The 21,904-nt window shown below is 32.3% G+C and overlaps 4 protein-coding genes across 4 annotated transcripts; 3 read left to right on the top strand and 1 right to left on the bottom strand.

Moving 5' to 3' along the window:
- Positions 1 to 309: 309 nt before the first annotated feature.
- On the top strand, positions 310 to 3,406 carry LOC123917518 (exocyst complex component EXO70I). The gene is made up of 2 exons (XM_045969266.1): positions 310 to 1,296; positions 1,926 to 3,406. The coding sequence occupies exons 1-2, from the start codon at positions 475 to 477 to the stop codon at positions 3,219 to 3,221; spliced, it is 2,118 nt and encodes a 705-aa protein (XP_045825222.1). The 5' UTR covers positions 310 to 474; the 3' UTR covers positions 3,222 to 3,406.
- A 1,023-nt stretch (positions 3,407 to 4,429) lies between these two features.
- On the top strand, positions 4,430 to 5,638 carry LOC123894087 (myb-like protein X). Its single transcript, XM_045943971.1, has one exon. It carries the CDS (start codon positions 4,430 to 4,432, stop codon positions 5,636 to 5,638), a length of 1,209 nt encoding a protein of 402 aa, XP_045799927.1.
- A 3,980-nt stretch (positions 5,639 to 9,618) lies between these two features.
- LOC123917508 (protein SOB FIVE-LIKE 5-like) lies at positions 9,619 to 10,770 on the top strand. The gene is made up of 3 exons (XM_045969253.1): positions 9,619 to 10,024; positions 10,351 to 10,431; positions 10,548 to 10,770. The coding sequence occupies exons 1-3, from the start codon at positions 9,665 to 9,667 to the stop codon at positions 10,554 to 10,556; spliced, it is 450 nt and encodes a 149-aa protein (XP_045825209.1). The 5' UTR covers positions 9,619 to 9,664; the 3' UTR covers positions 10,557 to 10,770.
- Positions 10,771 to 11,822: 1,052 nt separating this feature from the next.
- On the bottom strand, positions 11,823 to 18,056 carry LOC123917499 (WD repeat-containing protein PCN-like). Its single transcript, XM_045969242.1, has 11 exons — positions 17,692 to 18,056; positions 17,454 to 17,603; positions 16,448 to 16,751; positions 16,303 to 16,366; positions 16,062 to 16,172; positions 15,752 to 15,917; positions 14,740 to 14,863; positions 13,829 to 14,406; positions 13,247 to 13,428; positions 12,416 to 12,676; positions 11,823 to 12,309 (listed from the first exon to the last, which is right to left on the bottom strand). Exons 1-11 carry the CDS (start codon positions 17,860 to 17,862, stop codon positions 11,994 to 11,996), a joined length of 2,427 nt encoding a protein of 808 aa, XP_045825198.1. The 5' UTR covers positions 17,863 to 18,056; the 3' UTR covers positions 11,823 to 11,993.
- Positions 18,057 to 21,904: the final 3,848 nt, after the last annotated feature.

Raw genomic sequence — 21,904 nt, 5'->3', positions numbered from 1 at the left:
TCACATGACATACCGAACTCTGAACTATCAGGTCTCTTTTTCTGAAAATCAGAGAGTTAATGCAAAAACAAAATATCTTTTAAGTTTCTGATAGTGTGTTTATTATTTCGGAAAAGAAAAAGAAAGGAAAAAATACAGATAGACAGAAAATAAACCATAAAATGAGACAAATAAAAAGGATAACAGTCAGTGATAATATATTACTATAGATTATGAGAAAAATGATTAAATTATGATCGTGTGTACCAATGAGGAATAAGGACACCGGCTTCAAATATTCTATACTGCAACAGTTGTCGTTTTGTTTTTATTTCACAACTATATGCCATTTGTATCCTTAATCACATCGACCTATGTCTTCTTCTGCCTCCAACAATTCCTTCTCTCTTTGTCTCTCTCTCAAGCAACTCTTCATATATACTTTCACACACTATCTCTATACTTCAACATTCACATGTTCAACAGAAATTAATCATGGCATTAGTTATGATAAAACCTCAAAAAAATGATCATCAAGATGCAAATATTATCAAACTTGAATCAGCTTATTCTGATTTAGAATCACTTCTTAAATCAACAAAACAAATGGAACAAAACATTGAAACAATGGAAACAAGGTTTGATCTTTTACAAGGATCACTTACAACAGCTACAAGAAGAATACACCCTTTACAATCTTTATCTATGTCAAGAAAAGCACTTGATACAAGAATCAATAGAGCTATTTCCCCTGCTTTAGCTCTTCTCGAAACATTCAAACTCGCCGAATCTCTTCAAAATAGTCTCCTTAACCTCTCTTCGAAACTTTCATCCGAAAAAATGCACCAGAAGAGGCTTGAGAAGCTTTTAGATTACATGGATTGTGTTGATCAGTTGAATGAAGCTATTAACTCTATATGTCAAGTTGTTGAGCCAGTGATTATGAGGCTTCAAGAAGTTGTTGAGTTTATAAGTAGAACAAAAGCTGCTGATCAATATAGAACACAAAGGTTAAGAGAAGCACTTATAACTCTTAAAGCACTTTATGAAACTGAGGTTGATGAAATGAGATTTGAAGGGTTGTTGGATCAGGCTTTGCTTAATATGCAAGATGAATTTGAGGCTCTTTTGATTAAATTGAAGCATAGGAAGTTAGGTGATTTGTCACATAGGCAAAATGATGGTGATGAAAGTGATGATCATTTGGATGTTAGCTTTGAATTAGGATCTGAGTTGGAAATTGAAGTCTTGAGAAGAATTTCAAATATTCTTGCTGCTAATGATTGCTTGGATATATGCATTGACATCTATGTTAAGGTAACCTAATCTCCTTGTGATTATCTATAATCATGTTTACTATATTACTATTTTATTTCTCTTTGGATTAGGGGATTAGCAAAATAGCATTAACTTATTTTATGCGTGAACATATTGCTTGTTAGACAAAACCACTTTTAGGTTCATTAGAAAACTGACGTGTCTGGTCTATATCATAGACCAGATGTATCAGTTTTCCAATGAACCTAAAAAGTGATTTTTTTTTTGCTTATAATAGTGATCGGAGGGAGTATCTTGAGATGTAAGTATTAAGCTGAATTTTTTCTGAAGTCGTCCTATAGAAGTAGAAGTTCACATTTTTCATCGTCCTCGTGAATGAGACAATGATCTAATGAGTGTCAGTTTGACAAAAACGAGGGAAGATAGATATGAGTTGAGTTTTGAGATACTCATACTTGTTTTCTCTTATTTTTACCGAATTGACATGTTTCAGATCATTAGACCTTACAATAAGGAAAACTGTGAACTTTTACTTCCGAAGGCCAACGTCAATCCTCACCGAAATTTCGTACGATTTTCAAACTTGCCTTAAATGTATATATGTTACATATCTCAAACTTGTGATTGTTTATTTACACTAAACATTAATTTTGTTGATAATTCAACAGGTAAGATACAAAAGGGCTGCAAAAGCATTAATGAAGTTAAACCCTGATTACCTAAGAACATACACACCAGAAGGAATCGATGAAATGGAGTGGGAAAACTTAGAAACATCGATAACCCTATGGACACAACACTTTGAAGTTGCAACAAAGAAGGTTCTTTTATCAGAAAAGAAACTCTGCGAAAGCGTTCTAGGCGACATCATAGACGGAATAATCCATCCAGAATGCTTCGTGAAAATATCGGACAAGATCATGGCCGTGTTCTTTAGATTCGGAGAAGGTGTGGCCAGAAGCAACAAAGAGCCACAAAAACTCTTCAAACTATTAGACATGTTTGAGTCATTGGAGAAACTCAAACCTCATGTACTTGATATCTTTGATGGTGAATCCGGAGAGGATATCTGCGTGCGGTTTCGTGAACTTGAGAAGCTAATCATTGATGCATCAAGCAAAGTTTTTTGGGAATTCGGGTTGCAAATCGAAGGAAATGTCGATGGTTTTCTTCCGCCTCCACAAGATGGTTCAGTACCGAAAATAGTAAGGTATGCTGTTAACTATCTTAAGTACTTATCCACTGAGAATTACAGAAAAACAATGGCTAAGGTTCTAAGAACAGAACAAACATGGAAAACCGAGTTGATGTTATCGTCAAAAGACGAAACAGACGAGGATTTATTGAACCATGCCATTTGTAATGTAATGGAGGCACTTCAAAGAAACATCGAATCCAAACGTTTGAGTTGTAAGGACAGGATTTTGGTTAATATCTTCATGATGAACACATATTGGTATATGTATATGAGAACAAAGAACACAGAACTTGGTGATTTGTTAGGTGAGAAATACATCAAAGAAAATTACAAAGCAGTTGCAGAAGAATCAGCTTACTTGTATCAGAAGCAAGCTTGGTTAGTTTTGGTGAAAATTTTGGAACATGATATTGACATAATGGAACAAAAACAAGGGAAAGAAAAAAGCATTGGAAGGTTAGTGAATGAAAAATTTGAGACATTTTTTAAGTGTTTGAGTGAAGTGTGTGAGAGGCATAGGAGTTTTTATAGTATACCTGATGTTGATTTGAAGGAACAAATGAGGGATTCAACAGTGAAACTTGTTGTGCCAATTTATGCTGAGTTTTTGGAGTCTTATTCAGGATTGTTGCAAAGGAAAGTTTATCCTAGTCCTCAAAGGTTACAAGGGTTGATTGGAAAAGCTTTTGGTTCTAATCATGATTGGAATTTGAATGGTGGAAGAAATTCTGGTTCTTTGGAAACTGATGTTAGAAAGTCTAGATGAGATTATGGATTCATATAGTTTCAACTTTTGCAGTTATTTTTATGTCTATTCTTGTATGTACTATGTACTTACTATTGTGTTTTCTATTAGAGTAAAATGTACCTAAGTTGATACAATTGATAAAATTTGAAGCTCACACAAAATATATGGTTAAGATATAAAAAGATTTGTGCATCATTTAATTATATTTTCTTAGTTAGTAAATGGTTTTTGACAATTCGCTACAGACAAATAAATATTGTTAAACGGTAAAATTATAAGTATTTTAATATTTAATTTTTCTCTTTTATTTGATTAGATTATTTAAATTTGAAGTTTTTTTTGTCTTAGATGAAGTGGTAATCCACTGAAATTAAACTCACATATAATTGTGAGATTCCGGGTTCGAACCCAGGCCACGACGTCCGGCCTAACAATTTCAGTATTTTGCCAGTTGAGCTTGGACTTATGGGACTAAATTTGAAGATTTGATGGGGCAAAAAGAACGAAATTTCATTGGTATAATGTAAACCTAATTTGTGCCGACAATTTTGGTTACTATAAATACAACTAAGGAAATCGTTAACTAGTGTCTTAGGGTCACTAGTTAAGGAATTAAATATGGTAAAAAATTGTTGAAATTCATGTATTCTTGACCAAAAAAAAAAACATTTGAATAGTCAATTATTTTATTCACCTGTCATCAAAAACCGATTTTATTAGTCAACATTCTAAAAATAAATTCAAAATACCTATAGAAAATATTATTTAATAAAAAGTAAACATTTTCCAAAGGTACTCCTTCTGTCATACCATAAGTGAGCCGATTGACTGTTTTGTTTCATATATGTCAATTTATAAACTTTAATGATTAATAATCGGATAACAATAAAAATTATAAAAAATTAATATTTTAAAAATATATAAAGAAATTTAACATTTTTTTTTTTTTACATATCTAACAACATCTTATATTTTATAATATTTAATTTTACTTAATAATAAAAAATATGGTCAAAGTTGCGTAAAAAAAATATGGTCAAAGGAATAGGGTGTGAATAATGCACGATAATCTAAGAGAATAATTTTTTAAAATATCCTCAACTTTAAATATATTAACCATTAACCATCATGGTTGGAACTCGGAAGAGTAGTTTTGACAGTCATAGTCCAACAAGGCACAACCCTTTTTCTCCTTTCACTGTGCAAATCCACTCACCAATAAAAATATGCTAAACGACAAACCCAACAACTTCTTCAACAAGAAGCTGAAGGAAAAATGGGTACCAAAACCAGAAGAAAAAGAAAAACAACTTGAAGAAGAAGAAGAGGAAAAGCCACGGAGTTTTTTGTTGTTAATGGAGGAGAAGCAACAGCAAGAGAAGAAGATGAAGAAGAAGAAGGAAAAGGTTTATTCTTCTCTTCCTTCAAACTATGTCACTCTCGCTCAACTTCAAGAGCGTTGGTTGAAGCAAAAACAACAACAAAACGAAGAGAAAGGAAAAAAGGAAGATCATCATCCACTAGAACAACGCCACGTGGAGGTTATGGCTCCAACGAATGCAACCGTTTCTAGGTTGAATATTCTTCAGCGTAATCTCCGCGGAAAACGTGAAGAATCGGCGGATAATCGTCGCGGAATCGATGTTAAGTCTGAAGATGACCGGAAATCGATGATCGGACCTGGAATCGCCGATAATGTAAGAGTTTCTAGGTCGAGTCCTGTGGAGCGAAATAGCAGCGGAAATCGCGACGGCCCGGAGAATAACCGTCGTGTAATCGGAGTGGAGTCTGAAGAGAGGCGGAAATCGCCGACCGGAGCTGTAATCGCCGATAATGTAACTGTATCTAGGTTGAATCCTGTTGAGCGAAATCGCGGCGGAAATCGTGACGGCTCAGAGAATAGCCGTCGCGGAATCAATGTTGAGTCTGAAGATGGCCGGAAATCGGTGATCGGAGATGGAATCGGAGACGGAAAAGGTGAAGTGGATAGTGAGGTGGAGGAATCGAAGACGAAGAAGAAGAAGAAGAAGAAGAAAAACAATGGATGGCAAAGGAAAAAGAATAGGGCTAAAGAGGAGGAGGAGGAGAAGAGAGCGATTGAAGAAGGTAGTACTGCTGCAAAGGGGAATGAAGATGCTGAGAAAACGGATATGAAAATCGAATCGAAAGAAGTGAAGAAATTGAATTCGGAAACAGTGGAGGAGGAAGTGGAGCAGAAATTTAGGGTTTTATCATTCAACTCTGAAAATGGAAAACAGAATTTGAAGTTAAAAAAAATGAACTATGGTTTTCCTGATTCTCAATCTCCGAAGAATAATCGCAATGGCGCTGGTTGTCGTGCCCGTCGTGGGCATGGGAATTTGAAGGAGCTACAAAGCTCTAATATGGTTTGGGTGAAGAAGAATGATGACAATGTTGGGGAAATTGAGACCTAGCTATTTGATCTTGTTAATTTTCAGATTAATTTTAATTGATTATAGGAATTTGATGTAATCATATGGTGCTTGCACAACTAATGATAGATTCATTGTTATTAATTAAGTCTGGTATAGAAATGGAGACCTTAGGTTAATCAATATTTTGAGATTATAATTTTTGTGAAGGATTAGTGAAGAACATTTGCTGGGATTGGTTTGTTTATGTGATTTGAATGCTTTTGAATCAATCAAAATGATTTGTTTCTTTCATATTGATTATTCTTCCCCCTTTTAATTTAGGACTTGGTATATATTTGAAAGATTTTGGCATCATTTGTGTAGGAAGGATTTGGAAGAAATGTGGAGTGTGTTGTAAATTGATATCAACAATCAACAATAGTAAACAAATTTTCATCTAAGTGTCAACCTCACATCAAGCCACAACATAAATTAAGCAATTAAAATTATAAGCCAAATTATAATTGAAATGCTTTTTAATCAAATTGAGAAGAGATTGTAAAAGCACCACACACCAATTGAATTTGGAGATCTCATTGAACTGTTTTTTTATTTATAGAAGATAATTGTGGTACATATAGTATAGTACATATACTACACTAAAAATTAAACTCAAACTTTGTCTCTTACCTACCTCTACTGACCATCTCTCAATTGGCCATAAAACTTACTTTTTGCTTACGAGATGTAACTAAACGAGGCAAAGGACTGCACCTGCAACATGGAGAAAAAGCATAAAATCTCCTTTCCCCAAATGCTCAGAGTCATTTCATATCTTAGATTCTCATTATTTCAAATCTCCTTCCCCAAATCCTCAGTCTTTCTATAACTTTATACCATGTGCCTATAAAAATCAGCTGGAAGAAGTGGATCTTGCATGCTAAGCTACTCCAATCTTTAGTTAGTTGTGTTCTATGAAGTATGAACCACGGACGCCACACATGATAGAGACACCGACACGTTAATGTTAATAATAATTTTAATAAATAATATAATTCAATGTAATCATATATTAGTGTTATGTCGATGTCGGACATCTATCTTATTTGCCTGCCTTGCTTGCCCTCAAGTGAAGCCTTTTGTTAGAGGGAGATAAGATCGTTATGATGTACGACCAGATACTCTAATGTATTAGAGAGTAAATTTTCTCCGTTGAAATTTCTCATTTTATCATTTATTGCATATCCACCATGCAATTTAATTTCCTATTTTCGTATGATTTTTTCTCTCTTTTTCTCTCGCATATTTGAGGGTGGATATGAAACAATTGAGAAAAATTAAAAAAAAATCAATTGAGAGAATCTATAGTTGGTATCACGCTGGATATGCCACAATCAAGGTGACCACACTAACTTTTCAAAAGCTACAAAGTATAACTTATGCGAAATTTACAATGAATCAATGTAATTCTAGTGTATCTGACATAATACTAGATAAAATCTACACACCTAATATGGGATTAGGATGATAATTATGCACTCGCATATACTCTTTGATAAGAAAGGAAATTGATAAACTTTGTATTATTGAATCGGTTATTGGAAAACAATGAAAGGAATTCAAAGTGACCAAGATGTAGATCAAAGAATTTTAGGTGTTATGCATTTGTGGAATGCTACTACAATAGTTGAGGGTTGAGGTGCCATTTTAGTTTGAACATATTTCATCATAGTAAATAGTAATGAATTTACACTACAACTTTTTGTTAGTGTAATCTGCCTTGAGCTTGGCTTGTTGTGGCCTAAGCCTGGCTTGGCCTGATTTAGTGGCAACGCGTGTGCGTGCCTAGTGTGTGTGTATGTTAGTTTGTTTGGATTGCAAGTTACTTGATGTAATCTCGATATAAGGCATTGGCCTAAGTATGAATAAAGCTAGATTGCACATTTTACCCTTACACTTTTGGTTAAGGAGAGAAGTCCAATATGCCTTCGCTAACCCTAGATTTTCAATTCCCATATGCTTCGAGGATGGATCCTCTTCCGTGTAATATTCATGGGACAGACTGCAGTGAAAATCTGAACGATACAGTTTTTTTGTTGCCTTGATCAGCATACCAAAAAGGAAAAGGAACGGTTTAAATTTCACTTGACATAAAGTGGACGGGACAGAATCTTTTCTCCCTATGCTTCATAGCATATAGTGATATATAGTATTTTTCAAAAAAGTTAAAGTATGTTGTTATTCATTAATATGAATACAAGTCCACTTTATAATTGAGCATTGGGACATATTTGACCTTAATCTATGTGATATGCACTGGATTGATTGTCCTACATTGTGTGAAAAACGAAATGAAGTGCATAAAGTAGACAAAGGCAATTGAATCTTATTATGTTTGTATGTAAGACTTAAAGTTTCTGGTCGGTGTGGCATGCCACTGTTACAATAACCAATCTTTGACTTAACTTGCAATCTAAAGGGGACCAGAGTAGCAATATTGCACCACTGTAAAAGATAAGCATTGAGAGATAAGAGAGGGAGGCTCAGGGAGCAAATATCATTCATTTGCAATCAAGTTGCAAATCATGTTACTATCAATTGAAACAAGAAATTAACCGACTGAGTTAACCTCATAGGGACATTTAACAATAAACTAATCAAGATGAATAAGTGGGGTGTCCGGGGTTCGAACCCCAGTCCCTATATATAAACTGCGATGTCCCTTACGAACCGAGTTAAGCTCGTAGAGACATCTAATGTGTTCTTCTAATATACCTAATAACAAACAATTTAGAACGGTTTGCTGGTTGTTGCAAAACACAAACAATGCCTCTATGAAAGCAAAATATAAACACACAATTCGAAAAAAATATATATAAAAACACAAACAATACAAATAATGTTACTTTAGTCAAAAAAATACAAATCATGTTACTATTATAATTGAAACAAGAAACTATTCATTAAAGCATCATTAGTTATATGACTTAGTTGAATTAAGATTAGCTTTTTGTCCTCAAAAAGAACATCACTATCATTTGAAGGTAGCATAGCATGGTAATACAATGCTTCCATAATTTCTTCCCTTATCACATTCTTCACTAACAGACACCATTGCACACAATGGCCAACTGGCAATATTGATTCATTCACATAGAGATAAAATTAGAAGCCAAAAGAATTGTGCAAAAGGACATACATCATTTTAGAATTCCACTCCATTTATGTCTTTGTTAATGATTCTCTTTTTTTTTTCCCATATATTTTTTTCTTCTCTCCTTACTTTGTGTTGAAAAAACAACTCCATTTGCCCCATACTGGTTGGATCTGGATTCCCAATTGTGGCTGTTTCACGCAATTATACGCGATAAGCAATCTCAACCGTAGATTTATGATTGGACGCTCAAATTAATTCAATGTTTATTTAACATAGTTTTCAATCTCATCCGTTCGTTTTTTATCGGACAGTCTACAACAATTACTACGTTGGTGCGTGTGATATCCAATCCCACATTAGTTGACCTATTTGCAATAAAAACATTGTCTCAATATCTTCTACCTTATATATGTGGTAAATTGCTAATGGTAAATACTTCTTCCGGTCCTTTTTATAAATAACACTTTCAAAAAAACATACATACCAAGGAAGCTAATTTTCTCATTAATAATTCTAAAGTTTTATGTTTTATTCCAAAAGTAACCTTGGACTAACATGGGGAATATGTCTCTCTAATTAATGCTACTGCATTGGAATGAAATATTTGATTTCATTTAATAAGGGTACAAATGGAATTGTGTATTTAATAAAGAATAAATTTAAAGAGTGTTTCTTATAAAAAAGATCAAATAAAAATTTTAAAGTGTTTCTTATAAAAATGACTGGAGGGATGAGTATATTAGTAGATGATAAGAAAAGTTTAGTAAAAGTCAAATAGATTGATTAATGTGCTGTGGAGGGAGGGAAATACATAATAAGCACAAGGGCAAGAGGCTATATATAGGAGCTACCTCTAAGATTAATTCTACCATTGTATGATATTTCACTTGATCACTATAATATTGAGAACTAGAAGAAAGAAAGTTTGAATGGATATATCTACCTCAAAATATAGTGGTGCCACTAGTGAATCTGGTTGGACCCAATACTTGGACCAATCCTCTATTTCTGAGAGTTATTTGCAAAGAAAAGATGGACATGGAGAGTATAAAGGAAAGGGAAGAAGAATGAGTAAGGAGGAGAAATTTGAAGAAGATTTATCCATGGTCTCTGATGCTTCTTCTGGACCTCCACATTATGACAATGAATATTGTGATCTTTCTTCTACAACCAAGGAATACATGAAGGAGAAAAATGTCAAAAAATATGATAGAATTAGTCAACAACCTTCACCTCTTGATGACACTGCTAGCTCCCCATTTTTCACTTGTCCCAAGAAGAGTCACAAGGTTAATGTTACTGATTGACTTATTTCAATTTATCTTCGAAATAATTTCCGAAAATAATTTATAACTTATTTACTTTTTTTTGGTAAAGTTTTTAAAAGAGATGCAATACAAAAACTTCTCAGGGGTCACCCATAACTTATTTGAATTTATTTTATATATAAAAATCAGCCTATAAATAAATATTTATACGATAATCATTTAATTAAGCAGTTTATTCAAATAAGTATATAGCATTGCTGATTTTCTTATTATCAGCCATAATTAAATTATTTATATATAAAAAAAACATAATTAAATTTTTAATGGCTTATTTTATTGTTGAACAGAAGCAAGACAATTTATCAGGGAATGGAGCAGTGAAAAGTGCATTGGATTTTTCCAAGTGTATATGTGCAACAAGAAAAAAGGTACAAGTATAAAACTCTAGCTCCCCATTATTTTTATTTTTATTATTCATTGCTTCTATTTTGTTTTCCATAAATTTTCAAAGAAAATGTATGCTAACTATGTATCTTTTTTTCAGGTTAGGTGAACTTGGTGAAGAAGAAAGAAAGTGAAAGATTTTAAGGTAATAATTGTCACTGCTATTGCATTGTTGTGGAGAGAGATAGACAAGAGGATGTCAAAGGAGAGAAACTGTACAATTCAATGTTTGTCAAAAGGAATATTTTCTTTTGCTTACTTCTGTTTTTAATTTTTTTTAATGGGAATTTAGTTTATGTTAAAAGGACCTAAGTTGTTTTACTACAAAATTATACTCTTTTGTCTCATATTATAACTTCTTTTTATATATACTAAAAGGCTTACTGCATTTCATTGATAATATAATCGACTGAAAACATGTTCAAATATTAATAAATACACACTAAAATTACGAGCTTGTTGAGCATTTTTTCCAACTTTAGAGTAACATGCTACCTCTATCAGTTATTTATCACACACCACTAGGATCATTTCAATTGTGTTATTCCAAACTTTGTTGTTTCTTTGATTCTAAAGAAACCAAACTAATATATTGAGACATAAATATTGTACTTTCATTTATTAAGAAAAAAGTAATAAATAAATAAATAACATTAACATTATTAAGAAAAGTAATCAATAAATAACATTAAGAAAAGTAAAAATGACTTCATTAATATTCCAAAATTAAAAATAGTTAGATAATGATATATTCCAAATGTGATACTTTTTTTTTTTTGTTAAGTATTCTGATGGCTAGAAATTTCACTTTTAAGATGAACGTATGAGATTCGAAGAAATTTCACTTTTAAGATGAATGTATGAGATTCGAACCCGGTTCCTACATATAAAATGTGATGTCTTTACCAATTGAACTAAATTTACGGAAATTTAATGACTAAGAAAGTTTTATTCTTATAGTAATGAGATTTATTTAAAATATACTCTAATGATTTAATATTGATCCATAGGGTGTTATGACTACACACATACCACCCAAATGCATCTAGGATAAAAGAGTAACATTATAGACTGATGGAACTACACAGAATTTCAAAGTTGCAGCAAGTAGTATTTCTCTTGGCTGTTATGAATGCCAAGCTTAAATTTGTTGAAGCACAATGGCTATTCAATTCTTCTGATTGACAGCCTAATTTATAATTTTGTGCAGACATAAACATACAATAAGATTTAATAGAAATGCTAACATCTATACTATTGAATATTGAACAAGATCAAAATATGAACCGATTACAAAGAACACATGCAAAACTATTGGAAAGAGTTGCTAACATTCCTTGTTTTGTAACTTAAACATGTTAGAAGAAAAAATAAATGACTACCAAAAAAACTTGTAAAACTATCATTAATAGAACAAAATTGATTATGACAACAAAATACATGATTCTTAATCCCAACAAATGAGAGAAAGAAAATTAAACAACAAAATGGGACATCTATGATCATGATGAATCCCCTAAAACTGACAATAATTCTATTGAGTAGTCTATGTTCCATAAATATGTCTGTGGACTGGTTGAACTTCTAAGCTATTGACCACATCCGACCAAGGTTTTTCTATCATAAAGAAGCGACTATTTGAAATATGGGTAAGATATAAGACTTGGTCTTTTTCTAACGTTGAAACTTCGAAATTCTGTTTTTCTAACGGCAAAACTTCAATGTTTTCAAAGTTCTTCTTAAATTTAGTCCTTTTCTTAAGGTTTAAATTTGGTGAATTCTTGATCATTGAATCTCGAGTATGTAACATTTCACCTTCATCTTGCTCCACCGGTAAGCTAAAGTCAATCAAGCACATGGCCCTGAAGATTTAACAATTTCAAAACATAAGGATTACAGATATTCTCAAATTCCGCTACAATATGCAAAGATTACATTAATATTAATATTAAATGTATAAATAAATACCTGGAGCTATAAACCATAACCGTAGATGAATTTGAAGAGGGAGGGAATGAAAGCCCGATGACTTCACCGGGAAACTCATGAAATCTTCTAGGAAGAACAAACGTATTCCGCATCGACCATTCCCCCAATTGTCTGGCCTCTACGTCGAATGCATACACATGATTTGAAGAAGTTGTAATTATCAGTATATTGTTGTTCTGAGGCGGAAATCCTCCAGCTGTAACAGAGGCACCGGCCATTCTTGAAATGAACCAGTGCTGCCTGTTGCACAAAAATATTTATTATATTAAAGATGATTACATATGAATCTCAAATTAGAATGGAACAACTCCCACATACAAAGATCAACGAGCATGAGAGGAGTTCCCTACATATTACCGGTCAGTCAAGCCAACAGTTTTCTACAATTGATGTTGTAAAGTAAAAACTACCACTCAGCAAAGGTTGTTTTATCTGGTCTTGTGTGCATTTATTTGTATCATCCTAAAAATTGTTTTAGTTTAAAAAACAAAAATTGTAGAAGCTAAATTAGCTTAAGGAGGAGCATACTCCCAGATCCCAACTCAATACCACCGGACCAACCCAAGGTGCACAAGTGAAATAAGTTTTGCACTATGCACAAATTTCTTTCCACCATTGGATCAATAAGTCTCCCAATTTGATCAAATGAGATAAGATGTGATTTATATATCCAATGGTGGAAAACAAACTTGTGAGCTACTTGTGCACCTTAGACTTAGCCAAAAACTGATAGATGTTCTAGCTACCTGCAACAAACCGATTTAAGTAATAGGCCTCTCAATAAAGAAATTGAGTGAATTAGAGAAATACCTTAGTGTCTCCAAGTTAAATACATATATATCCCCAAAGCAATTCACAGCAGCCAACCACTGCCGATCAGAACTAGTAAACAATCTTGTGATAGGTGGTTCAGCCGGTGATAATCCATCATCTTGAGGTTCACGAAATGGTGTAAAAGTATGTACTAGTTCCGAGCTATTGGCATCCACAACCTTATCAAAAGCAAAGAGGATCAATAAAACAAACATAATAGTAATTAAACCAACACTTGCACTTCAGAAACCACTAACAAGCAAATGCACCAAAAGATTATACAAACCAATTCGGAATTAAGCTAAGTTTAAATTCTGGCAACAAACATAAATGAGAAACAACATAAATGGCAGATATCAAGTATCAGAATTTATCAGTTTCACACATACATGTTCCAGAACATAAACGGGAAAATTATTTACAAATTACAATGATTATCGTAAATTATCGACGGAAGTAAGCATATAATTAAAAAAGTCTAGAAACTCAAGGGAAGTGAAGTAAAGCATCCAAACTATGCATACACCGAAAACTTTAACTATAATATACATTTAGAGATGAAGGATATTGTTAACTTACATATATCCTTCTATCATGGCCAGCTATTATCAACCAAGAGGAGTCGTGAGAAAAAATCATTGAATGAGCAAATGGTAATCTCTCAGGAAGCTTCATTTTACCAAAACTCCATGTAATTTTTCCTGCTTCGGATCTCTCCACTTTATGAAGACTAGGCTTTTCATTATCAGAATACGCAAAAAACACCCCTGAATTAGCAAGGGTGCTACAAATTATCTTACGAGATGCCTTAATCTTGAAACGGCCAACACTTTCAGCCTTTGCATAGTCTCCAGTTCTACGAACATTTTTTAGATGTAGCAAACGAATTTCTAACCAACGTGAAGACTGCAGTAGAAGCATTGGTGATTGATTGAAGGAAGTATTAAGTGCTACATGAATTGGTGTTCTCTGAGGCACAGGACAGATACAATGAGGTTTAAACCCAGTGAATTCTTTTGCTGGGTATGCATAAAGTTGTGTGTCATCTCCTGCTGAGATAAGCATGGGATGCCCCGAATGAGCCCACTTGTGGTAATTAGAAACATCTGGCTTTTCTGCATGACGAGCTCTTTTAATCCTTTCATCTGGCAAAGTATCTGCCAAACATAAATTCAGGGTTAAGGAACAGATATGACAAATGTGACCAAAAAAATAAAAAAAATACTGACAACTGGATAAGCTTTCCTACAGCAAAGAAATTATTTTTATGCATTGAAAAGAACTATCGGTTAAGCTAAAAGGTCAATCTTATGATTTTCTGAAAAAACAACCAAAACACACTTTCATCTTTCTCTAAAAAAGCTTTTCTACAAAATATTTTCTCTCCCATAGGACATACGGATTTTGCAAACAAGCTCGTCCAATCACACACGGCCACTAATACAACTTCTAAGTATATAACAGAATATTATGCGATAGAACTTCCAGACCTTCTTGACTTATCGGCACAGCAACAGTCAAAGCTCGGATATCATGTGTATGCTTTTTCTGATAATCAACGTAGACCCAATTCTCATTCTCTATCATTGATGAAGACTTCTTATAAAGAACAACCTTCAAATAAAAAGTTAAACAAACATTATTATAATTCGCTTGGAGACTAAGTATTGGGTAACATTTAATCTTTATTAAAATGAGCCAAAGAAAAGCAACAAACAACAGTTTAATGAAAAATAATATAACTAAAATATTTTTCCTTGCACAATACATATAATTACATTTTTATTAAGAGAACATAAAATATTGAAGCGAGCTTAGTTTAAGATACAGAGACACAATTACATTTTAAGCAAAGAGAAGAGAGTGTATCTCACTCTGTAGCTAATAGCGAATCTAGTGGCCGCAACAGCACCATAACATGGCGTAGCAGCCACTAGGCAGTAGGCACTACAAGATCTGCTGTTGCAATGCAGTTTCAGGTAGAGGCTGTAGCTAACACGATCCCGGCCAAATCACAGCGATGTATAAGCTGGATTGGCCGGTATGGTGAAGCTTTCGCAAAACAACAAATATATCCACAGCTATTGAGCAACCGACAGCAGCTCTGTGTGATTCCAGCAGTTCCATAGTTCTCTTGCTACGCCTCACTCTCTCCACTGCATCTTCATTCAGTCTAACTCTCAGACCCATGCATGACTTTTCATTTTCAAATAACTGGGCAACAGTGGGACTTAGACAGCTGCAATTCATGGAATTGGGCCATGTGGCCCATATGTTTTAATATGTTTTATCCCGGTTTTTTGTTTTGTTGGGCCTCACAAACTAAATAATAACATCAAATTAATGATTAATAAACTAAATGATGGATATTGTCGACAACTAACAAGTTACATTACATGGATCAACATGACAAAAAAATTAACAGTTTGTTCACTCCGTTTGAGTGTGAAAAAGATCAATTACTACGGTTCATGACAATTAACAAGTTATGAAACTACATACCTTTCCATCAGAACCGGCTGAGAACACCATATTGTGATCGGGGGAAGCTGCCAGAGCATGTACATCTCCCTTGTGTTTAGTAATAGGATCTTGAGAGGGAGTTCCTTGTTGGCAGTCCCAAAACTGGATGCTCCCACTGCTGTCTCCACTAACAAGTGTCCCTGACCTATATAATAAGTGCTTAATCAGTAACACATGTAGCTTACGGGCAGCGGTACTCCAATACTAAAATCAAAGCAATCCAGTAACTATGATTTGCAGAAGTGTGCAAATCATAGAAAGCTGGACAAAAGGATGCCGTTGCAGTCACCTTAAATATAGTAACGACCATATACAAAGTTCATGTCCACTTTCCGCACCCAGTCTAGCTGGAATATGATGGGCTTCAATACCTGATTTGGCATCCCAGATTCGTATTATCCTGGAAAACATGTTATCCAAATCACTTCCATTAAAAAAACGAGTGAATTATGCAGCTGAATGAAGATAGTCTATAAGCTATGTAGTTCTAGTAACTTCGAAAGTGATGCAAACAAGTCATTGATACATACCCATCACTACTTCCTGAAAATATGAATTTAGCATCCGTGCTCCAAGCCACACTTAAAACCCGTCCTGAAAACAACATTGTAAATCATCCTCTAAATGGGAATCGAGCATAACAGAAGAAAAAAACCAAGTCGAAGAAAATCTAACCTTGGACCCGGCTCATGGATTTTAAATATATAAATTCATTTGCATTGGATATAGTGTAAATTCTAACACTTCCATCATCAAAAGCAACTGCTACACTTGGGTCCATTAAACTGGATTGCTTGATAACATCAGGCAAATCGGAATCAGAATCGTCATCACTTTCGCTGTTTTCGTGGTCATCGGAACCGTGAAATCTCTTTGAATAACCATTCCCAATTCGAACACCATTAGTTTCACCAACATCTCTTTTAGGAAGTGTCACAGCCATTTGCCAGATTGAGACACCATTAGATTCAAGCACCATCTGTAACCATGTATGGCATGTTAAACAAGCAAAATAACATAGCATAAAGCTCTTTCAAAAGTACAATTATTAATAAATATATTACACTAATGAGAAACTACAAAGACACTCATTAATCACTTCCAAACAAATCCAACTAAGTACAATTAATAACCAAGGGCTTAAATAAGTGATATTGTCTACTGACATAAGCACTTGTTGTTAGATTATGGGTCGTTTGGATTAGCTTAGTTTTGAGCTTATGCCAAACAGCTTATCCAAATAAGTAAGTTTTTATGTATTATTATAAGTTTTTCAAGGTAGTTTATGAGAAAACAACTTATAAAGATACAATTTTTGTTAGTAAACACTTAAAAATTAACATAAAAATTATTTATTTGCATAAGTTATTTTTATAAGCTCAAAAATAAGCTGAATCCAAACGGGCCCTATGACTATTTGAGTGAACTTAAGATTATAGCTTATTCATAAGCTGTTTTCACCTTACTTCCACAATCTCCAACCTAACTTTTAAAAAAAACTATCACTTACATAAAACAAATTTGACATTTTATTTTATTTTTCTATTGTATAAATTGATTATGCATAATCACTTAATTAAGCTGTTATATGTATATCCAATTCGATATATCCCTATTAAAAAGCACTTAATATAAAACAAATTAACAAAAAAATGTGTGTATATATATGAATGTATCATACCGTTTGCTTCAAGTTATGGAGATCCCAAAATGATACAGAACCGTCTATATTAGATGAAAATAATCGACCATGCTGAAATCCATTTGATTTTGAACCACCAGGACACCAAATTAATGAAGATACAATTCTATTAGGGTCACCATGAATCGTCTACAAAATCAAATACACAAAAATCAATAAATAATAAGAAAAATAAAATAGTTAATAAAATTAATAATAAGAAAAATAAAAAACCTACCAATTGACAGTGCCAACCTATTGTACCGGGAGAAACAAACCAAAGCTCTAAAGAGCCATCTTCACGAGATGCAGCAACTCGAGTACCATCAATGCTTGTAGCTAAAGCTGTAATTGGTGATGGTTTCCAATCTTCATTGTTAAGTTTATACCTAACTTTGATTTTATCCATTTTGTTGAATGAATTGAATGATTTTGATTTGAAGAAACTGAAAGTGAGTTAGAGTGAGTTGATTAGGGAGAGAAGAAGAATAGGGTAATGAAACTGCTTAACAGCTGCAAGACGGCCATGGCGTTAGGGTTGTTTCTTCGGTGTCTTCCCGTTATTTATATAATGGGTTTTTTTTATTATTCCTTAGCCCAATTGTGATTTTTTTTGTGACCCGTATATTTATTGGGCCAAAAAAAATTGCTAAAAACATGTTTAGTTTTTTTTTATTTATATTTTCACCATCAATATCCGGTTCATTGGATCGTCTAAATTATGGTTCAGGGTCAGTTCTTGCATCAAGTGGTTTTAGCCCACTCTCAATCTCAATTGCGGGGGATTGAATTATAGTTCTGCTTACCAAGTTCAGCGTTAATCACCACTGGACCAACTAACGATTGGTAAATAAAAAATATATTTATTTGTTTTGTCTGAATTGTGCATCTGATTTATTGCTAAACTTGTACGTCTTACCGTTTGGATTTTTTTAAAAGTAATGGGGTATTGCATTTTTGGGTTTTTTATTTAATATTTTTATATATAAATAATAAATATAAAAAAATTACGTATGAATGAAAGGCAAACGGACAACAAACTGTGCTGCTAACCATTTTTTAATAGCAAAACCAATTCTCTTAAAAATAACATTCATAGCTCTAGGGACACAACATTGTTATTCATAACTTTTTGAACTCTTTGCAAAAGATTCACAACATCGGGGCGAGAAAGCTAAAAGTGTCAAATGCAAATAGTATGAAAGCATGTTGATTGTCAAAATATGTTTTTTCATGTAGTGGTGACTCGTTAAATTACTAAACATATACGATATCATATATAAAATCCATGTTTAATTTTATAAGTAAAAAGTATAATAATTTTGGGATGGATTATACTTTTTACGTATGTATTATTAATTATTATCTTTTTATTTTTACTTTTTTTACATAAATCTTTTTACTTTTACCTTCTTTTTTACAATCGCCCACACAAAAGAAAATCTTTTTACTTTTACTTAAATTAAAATTTTAAGATAAAAAAAAACATTAATATTGCAAGTTGGTTGTGTGCAAAGTTAGTTACGGCACGCGTATATTGGAGTTTATAGTCACTAGATTACTTAATAAAAATTTTGAAACTTAGATAAAATCATATAACAAAGCTGTTATGAAATCAAAATAAATAAAATATGATACATCAGCATGACATGTCATCCTTTGTTAGTCTCATTTAACAATAGGGACTAATTTTGCGAACAGAAAATTTTAGGGGCACCATTATTCAAGAAAAGTTTTAGGGTGACCAAAAAAGTGAAAGTCAAGATATTTATAAAGATTAAAAACATATTTAATTCAAAATAAAATAAGTTTTAAATATTTATATGGAAGAATAAAAAATATATTAAATATAACTCCCAAAGTCATGCATATGAATTATCAAGAACATCACCTATCATAATTGTTTTTGGTGAATACAACACCTATCAACTGCTTCCATGATTGTTAAAAAAAATCAAATTTTAAATATTAATAAATCATACACAATTAATTTTTCATTGCTCTCATATATTAAATATGTCCATTTGAGTTATACATTATACATACCAATCACTAAGACTATCACCAACAAATCAACTACATGTGTAACACCACTAATACATTTCTAAAATAATCATTCACAAGTCTTCATGTATTAAACGACTCTCTTAAAGTCATGTATGTCATGTAATACTTTTTCAAAAAATGTATGTCATGTGATAATAAATAATATATATTATATAATAAATAGTAAAATTTAACCCTTATTATATTTATGCATATACTCCATCCGGTCCTTATTATAATGAACACTTTAGAGAAAAAATTTGGTCATTTTTATAAGAAATTTTGATCAATTTTCAAATATTTTAAATGTTCAATTTCACTTATGCTTTTTTTTTTGGTAAAGATGCTCTTATTTATTATGAGAAAGAATTTAAAAATAAGTAAGTTAGTTGAAAAAAGAGTAATTAAATAAGTGTATACATGACATAAATTTATATTTATAAGAGTATTAAATGAAATAACTATGTTAATTGTGCTTCCTTGTTCTGTGTGATTTTTTCAAAATGTTACTTATATAAAGGACCGGAGGGAATATTATATATCAAATAACTATTTTTGTTTTAATAATCAAATAAAATATTATAAGATCCCATTATTTGTTAGACAAATTATAAATCTAAATAGTCATCAATTTGAACTTAGATGAGGAACCTATAAACATTAATTATTTATCTCATCTATATTTTATTTTTTTACTTAAATATTTTTCTCTTCATGTATTCGTTTGTAAGGTCATGTTTTTCTCTCTTTATTCATCTTTTTGAACACAAATAAAAGGCACTAGTGCAAACTCACATTAAATGGCTAATGTACGAACAAAAATCAATTTTCTCAAACTACTTACTTATATTATATATATAAAAAAATTGACTCTTAATAATTATACACATGCGTGGGCTTAGACCGATCTATTGTACAAAAAAAATAAATTATATATATGTTACATAAGTGTAATTCAAATGGTAGCTACCATATATATTATTAGAGTGTCAGGATTCGAATCCTGGATTCCATGTTTCTCCACATTTAAATGTATAAATCCAGTCACTGGGCTACTTGACAAAAAAAAAAATTATACATATGCAATACTAAAAAAAAATCATGGACCATGGCCAGTCACCCATGCTCAAGGTAACCACCCTCTGCAGTGATGCCTTCCTTCTGTAATGGTGGGAGTTTTTACTTACTTTGCAAAACAACTCCATTGCGAAAACGATGGCGAGATGTGTTCCGTTGTCTCTTATTGCGTAAGAAGATAATGAAACAAATCATTATTACTCCGTTTGCACCCACTTTGCTTCCTCTATTAAAACCATACCAACCCATTTGGTTGCTCATATAAGGAGGGTTTAAATTTTTTATATCGCCAAGCAACAATTTATCAAGCTCTTCGGTTGGGCTCTTACCACAGATATTTTGTCGAGGTCGTATTCAACAGCAGAACCAAACTTGAATGCAATGCGGATGTCGAAAAATAAAGATTAGTTTTGATAATAAGTTGGAGTGAATTGATTAGAGAGAGAACAATAATAGGGTAACAAGGCTGCGTAACAACACAATGATCATGGATAAATTTGTTTCAAAAAGTTAATTTAAGCTGTGGTTTTTATATATTTATATAACTAGTTCTAGTGCCCGTGCTAACGCACGGGAAACACCGCCTTTTAGTAATTTCGTACACAATTATCAATTTGCAAATGCTATATAAATTTGTGATAAATTAAATGGCAAAATATTGTTTCTTAGCTTCACCTCTCAATTTAGATAAAATATTTCTTGCTTACCATTAAGACTTACCGAAAGCATATAGTACAAATTACTAACTAAATCCGATCAAATGGTAAAATATTGTTTCTTAACAAAAACAATATATATATATATATATATATATATATATATATATATATATATATATATATATATATATATATATATATATATATATATATATATATATATATATATATATATAAACATAACTCTTCTGGGATGCCCCGTGTTTTTTCTAAATATAAAACTTGAAACTTAATTATCATAAAATTAGATAATATCATCCCTCTATACTATTTAACAAAGTTGATATATGCACAAACATAATCCTTCCGGGACGCATCCCGTGTTTTTTCTAAATATAAAATTTGGAACTTAATTATACTAAAGTTACATAAACGATGTGTATTTTGAATTTTTATTCTATCAAGTGAAATTAACAATAATATTATCTACGAAGACTATTATTTTGGCTTGGTGTTTCCATGCCAATTATATTCAATTGGCTTATAATAACAGCCAACAAACGAATTGCTAATATATGAAGTTAAAAATTTGGTATATCGTTTCTACTTTAGCACCATTGGTGATCTTACTATCTTAATAAAATTATTTTTATGTTGCATTCCAGCACA

This window comes from Trifolium pratense, linkage group LG1 (genome assembly GCF_020283565.1).
Source record: "Trifolium pratense cultivar HEN17-A07 linkage group LG1, ARS_RC_1.1, whole genome shotgun sequence".
Lineage (NCBI taxonomy): Eukaryota > Viridiplantae > Streptophyta > Magnoliopsida > Fabales > Fabaceae > Trifolium > Trifolium pratense.
This window is presented reverse-complemented; position numbering and strand designations above follow the sequence as displayed.

Coding starts and splice junctions, on each gene's coding strand:
- LOC123917518 (XM_045969266.1), top strand. CDS start 475: ATGGCATTAGTTATGATAAAACCTCAAAAAAATGATCATCAAGATGCA. Junction 1,297..1,925: donor GCATTGACATCTATGTTAAG/GTAACCTAATCT, acceptor ATAATTCAACAG/GTAAGATACAAAAGGGCTGC.
- LOC123894087 (XM_045943971.1), top strand. CDS start 4,430: ATGCTAAACGACAAACCCAACAACTTCTTCAACAAGAAGCTGAAGGAA.
- LOC123917508 (XM_045969253.1), top strand. CDS start 9,665: ATGGATATATCTACCTCAAAATATAGTGGTGCCACTAGTGAATCTGGT. Junction 10,025..10,350: donor GTCCCAAGAAGAGTCACAAG/GTTAATGTTACT, acceptor ATTGTTGAACAG/AAGCAAGACAATTTATCAGG.
- LOC123917499 (XM_045969242.1), bottom strand. CDS start 17,862: ATGGATAAAATCAAAGTTAGGTATAAACTTAACAATGAAGATTGGAAA. Junction 16,173..16,302: donor TTTTCAGGAAGTAGTGATGG/GTATGTATCAAT, acceptor CATGTTTTCCAG/GATAATACGAATCTGGGATG. Junction 14,864..15,751: donor CAGCCGGTTCTGATGGAAAG/GTATGTAGTTTC, acceptor TTTTATTTGAAG/GTTGTTCTTTATAAGAAGTC.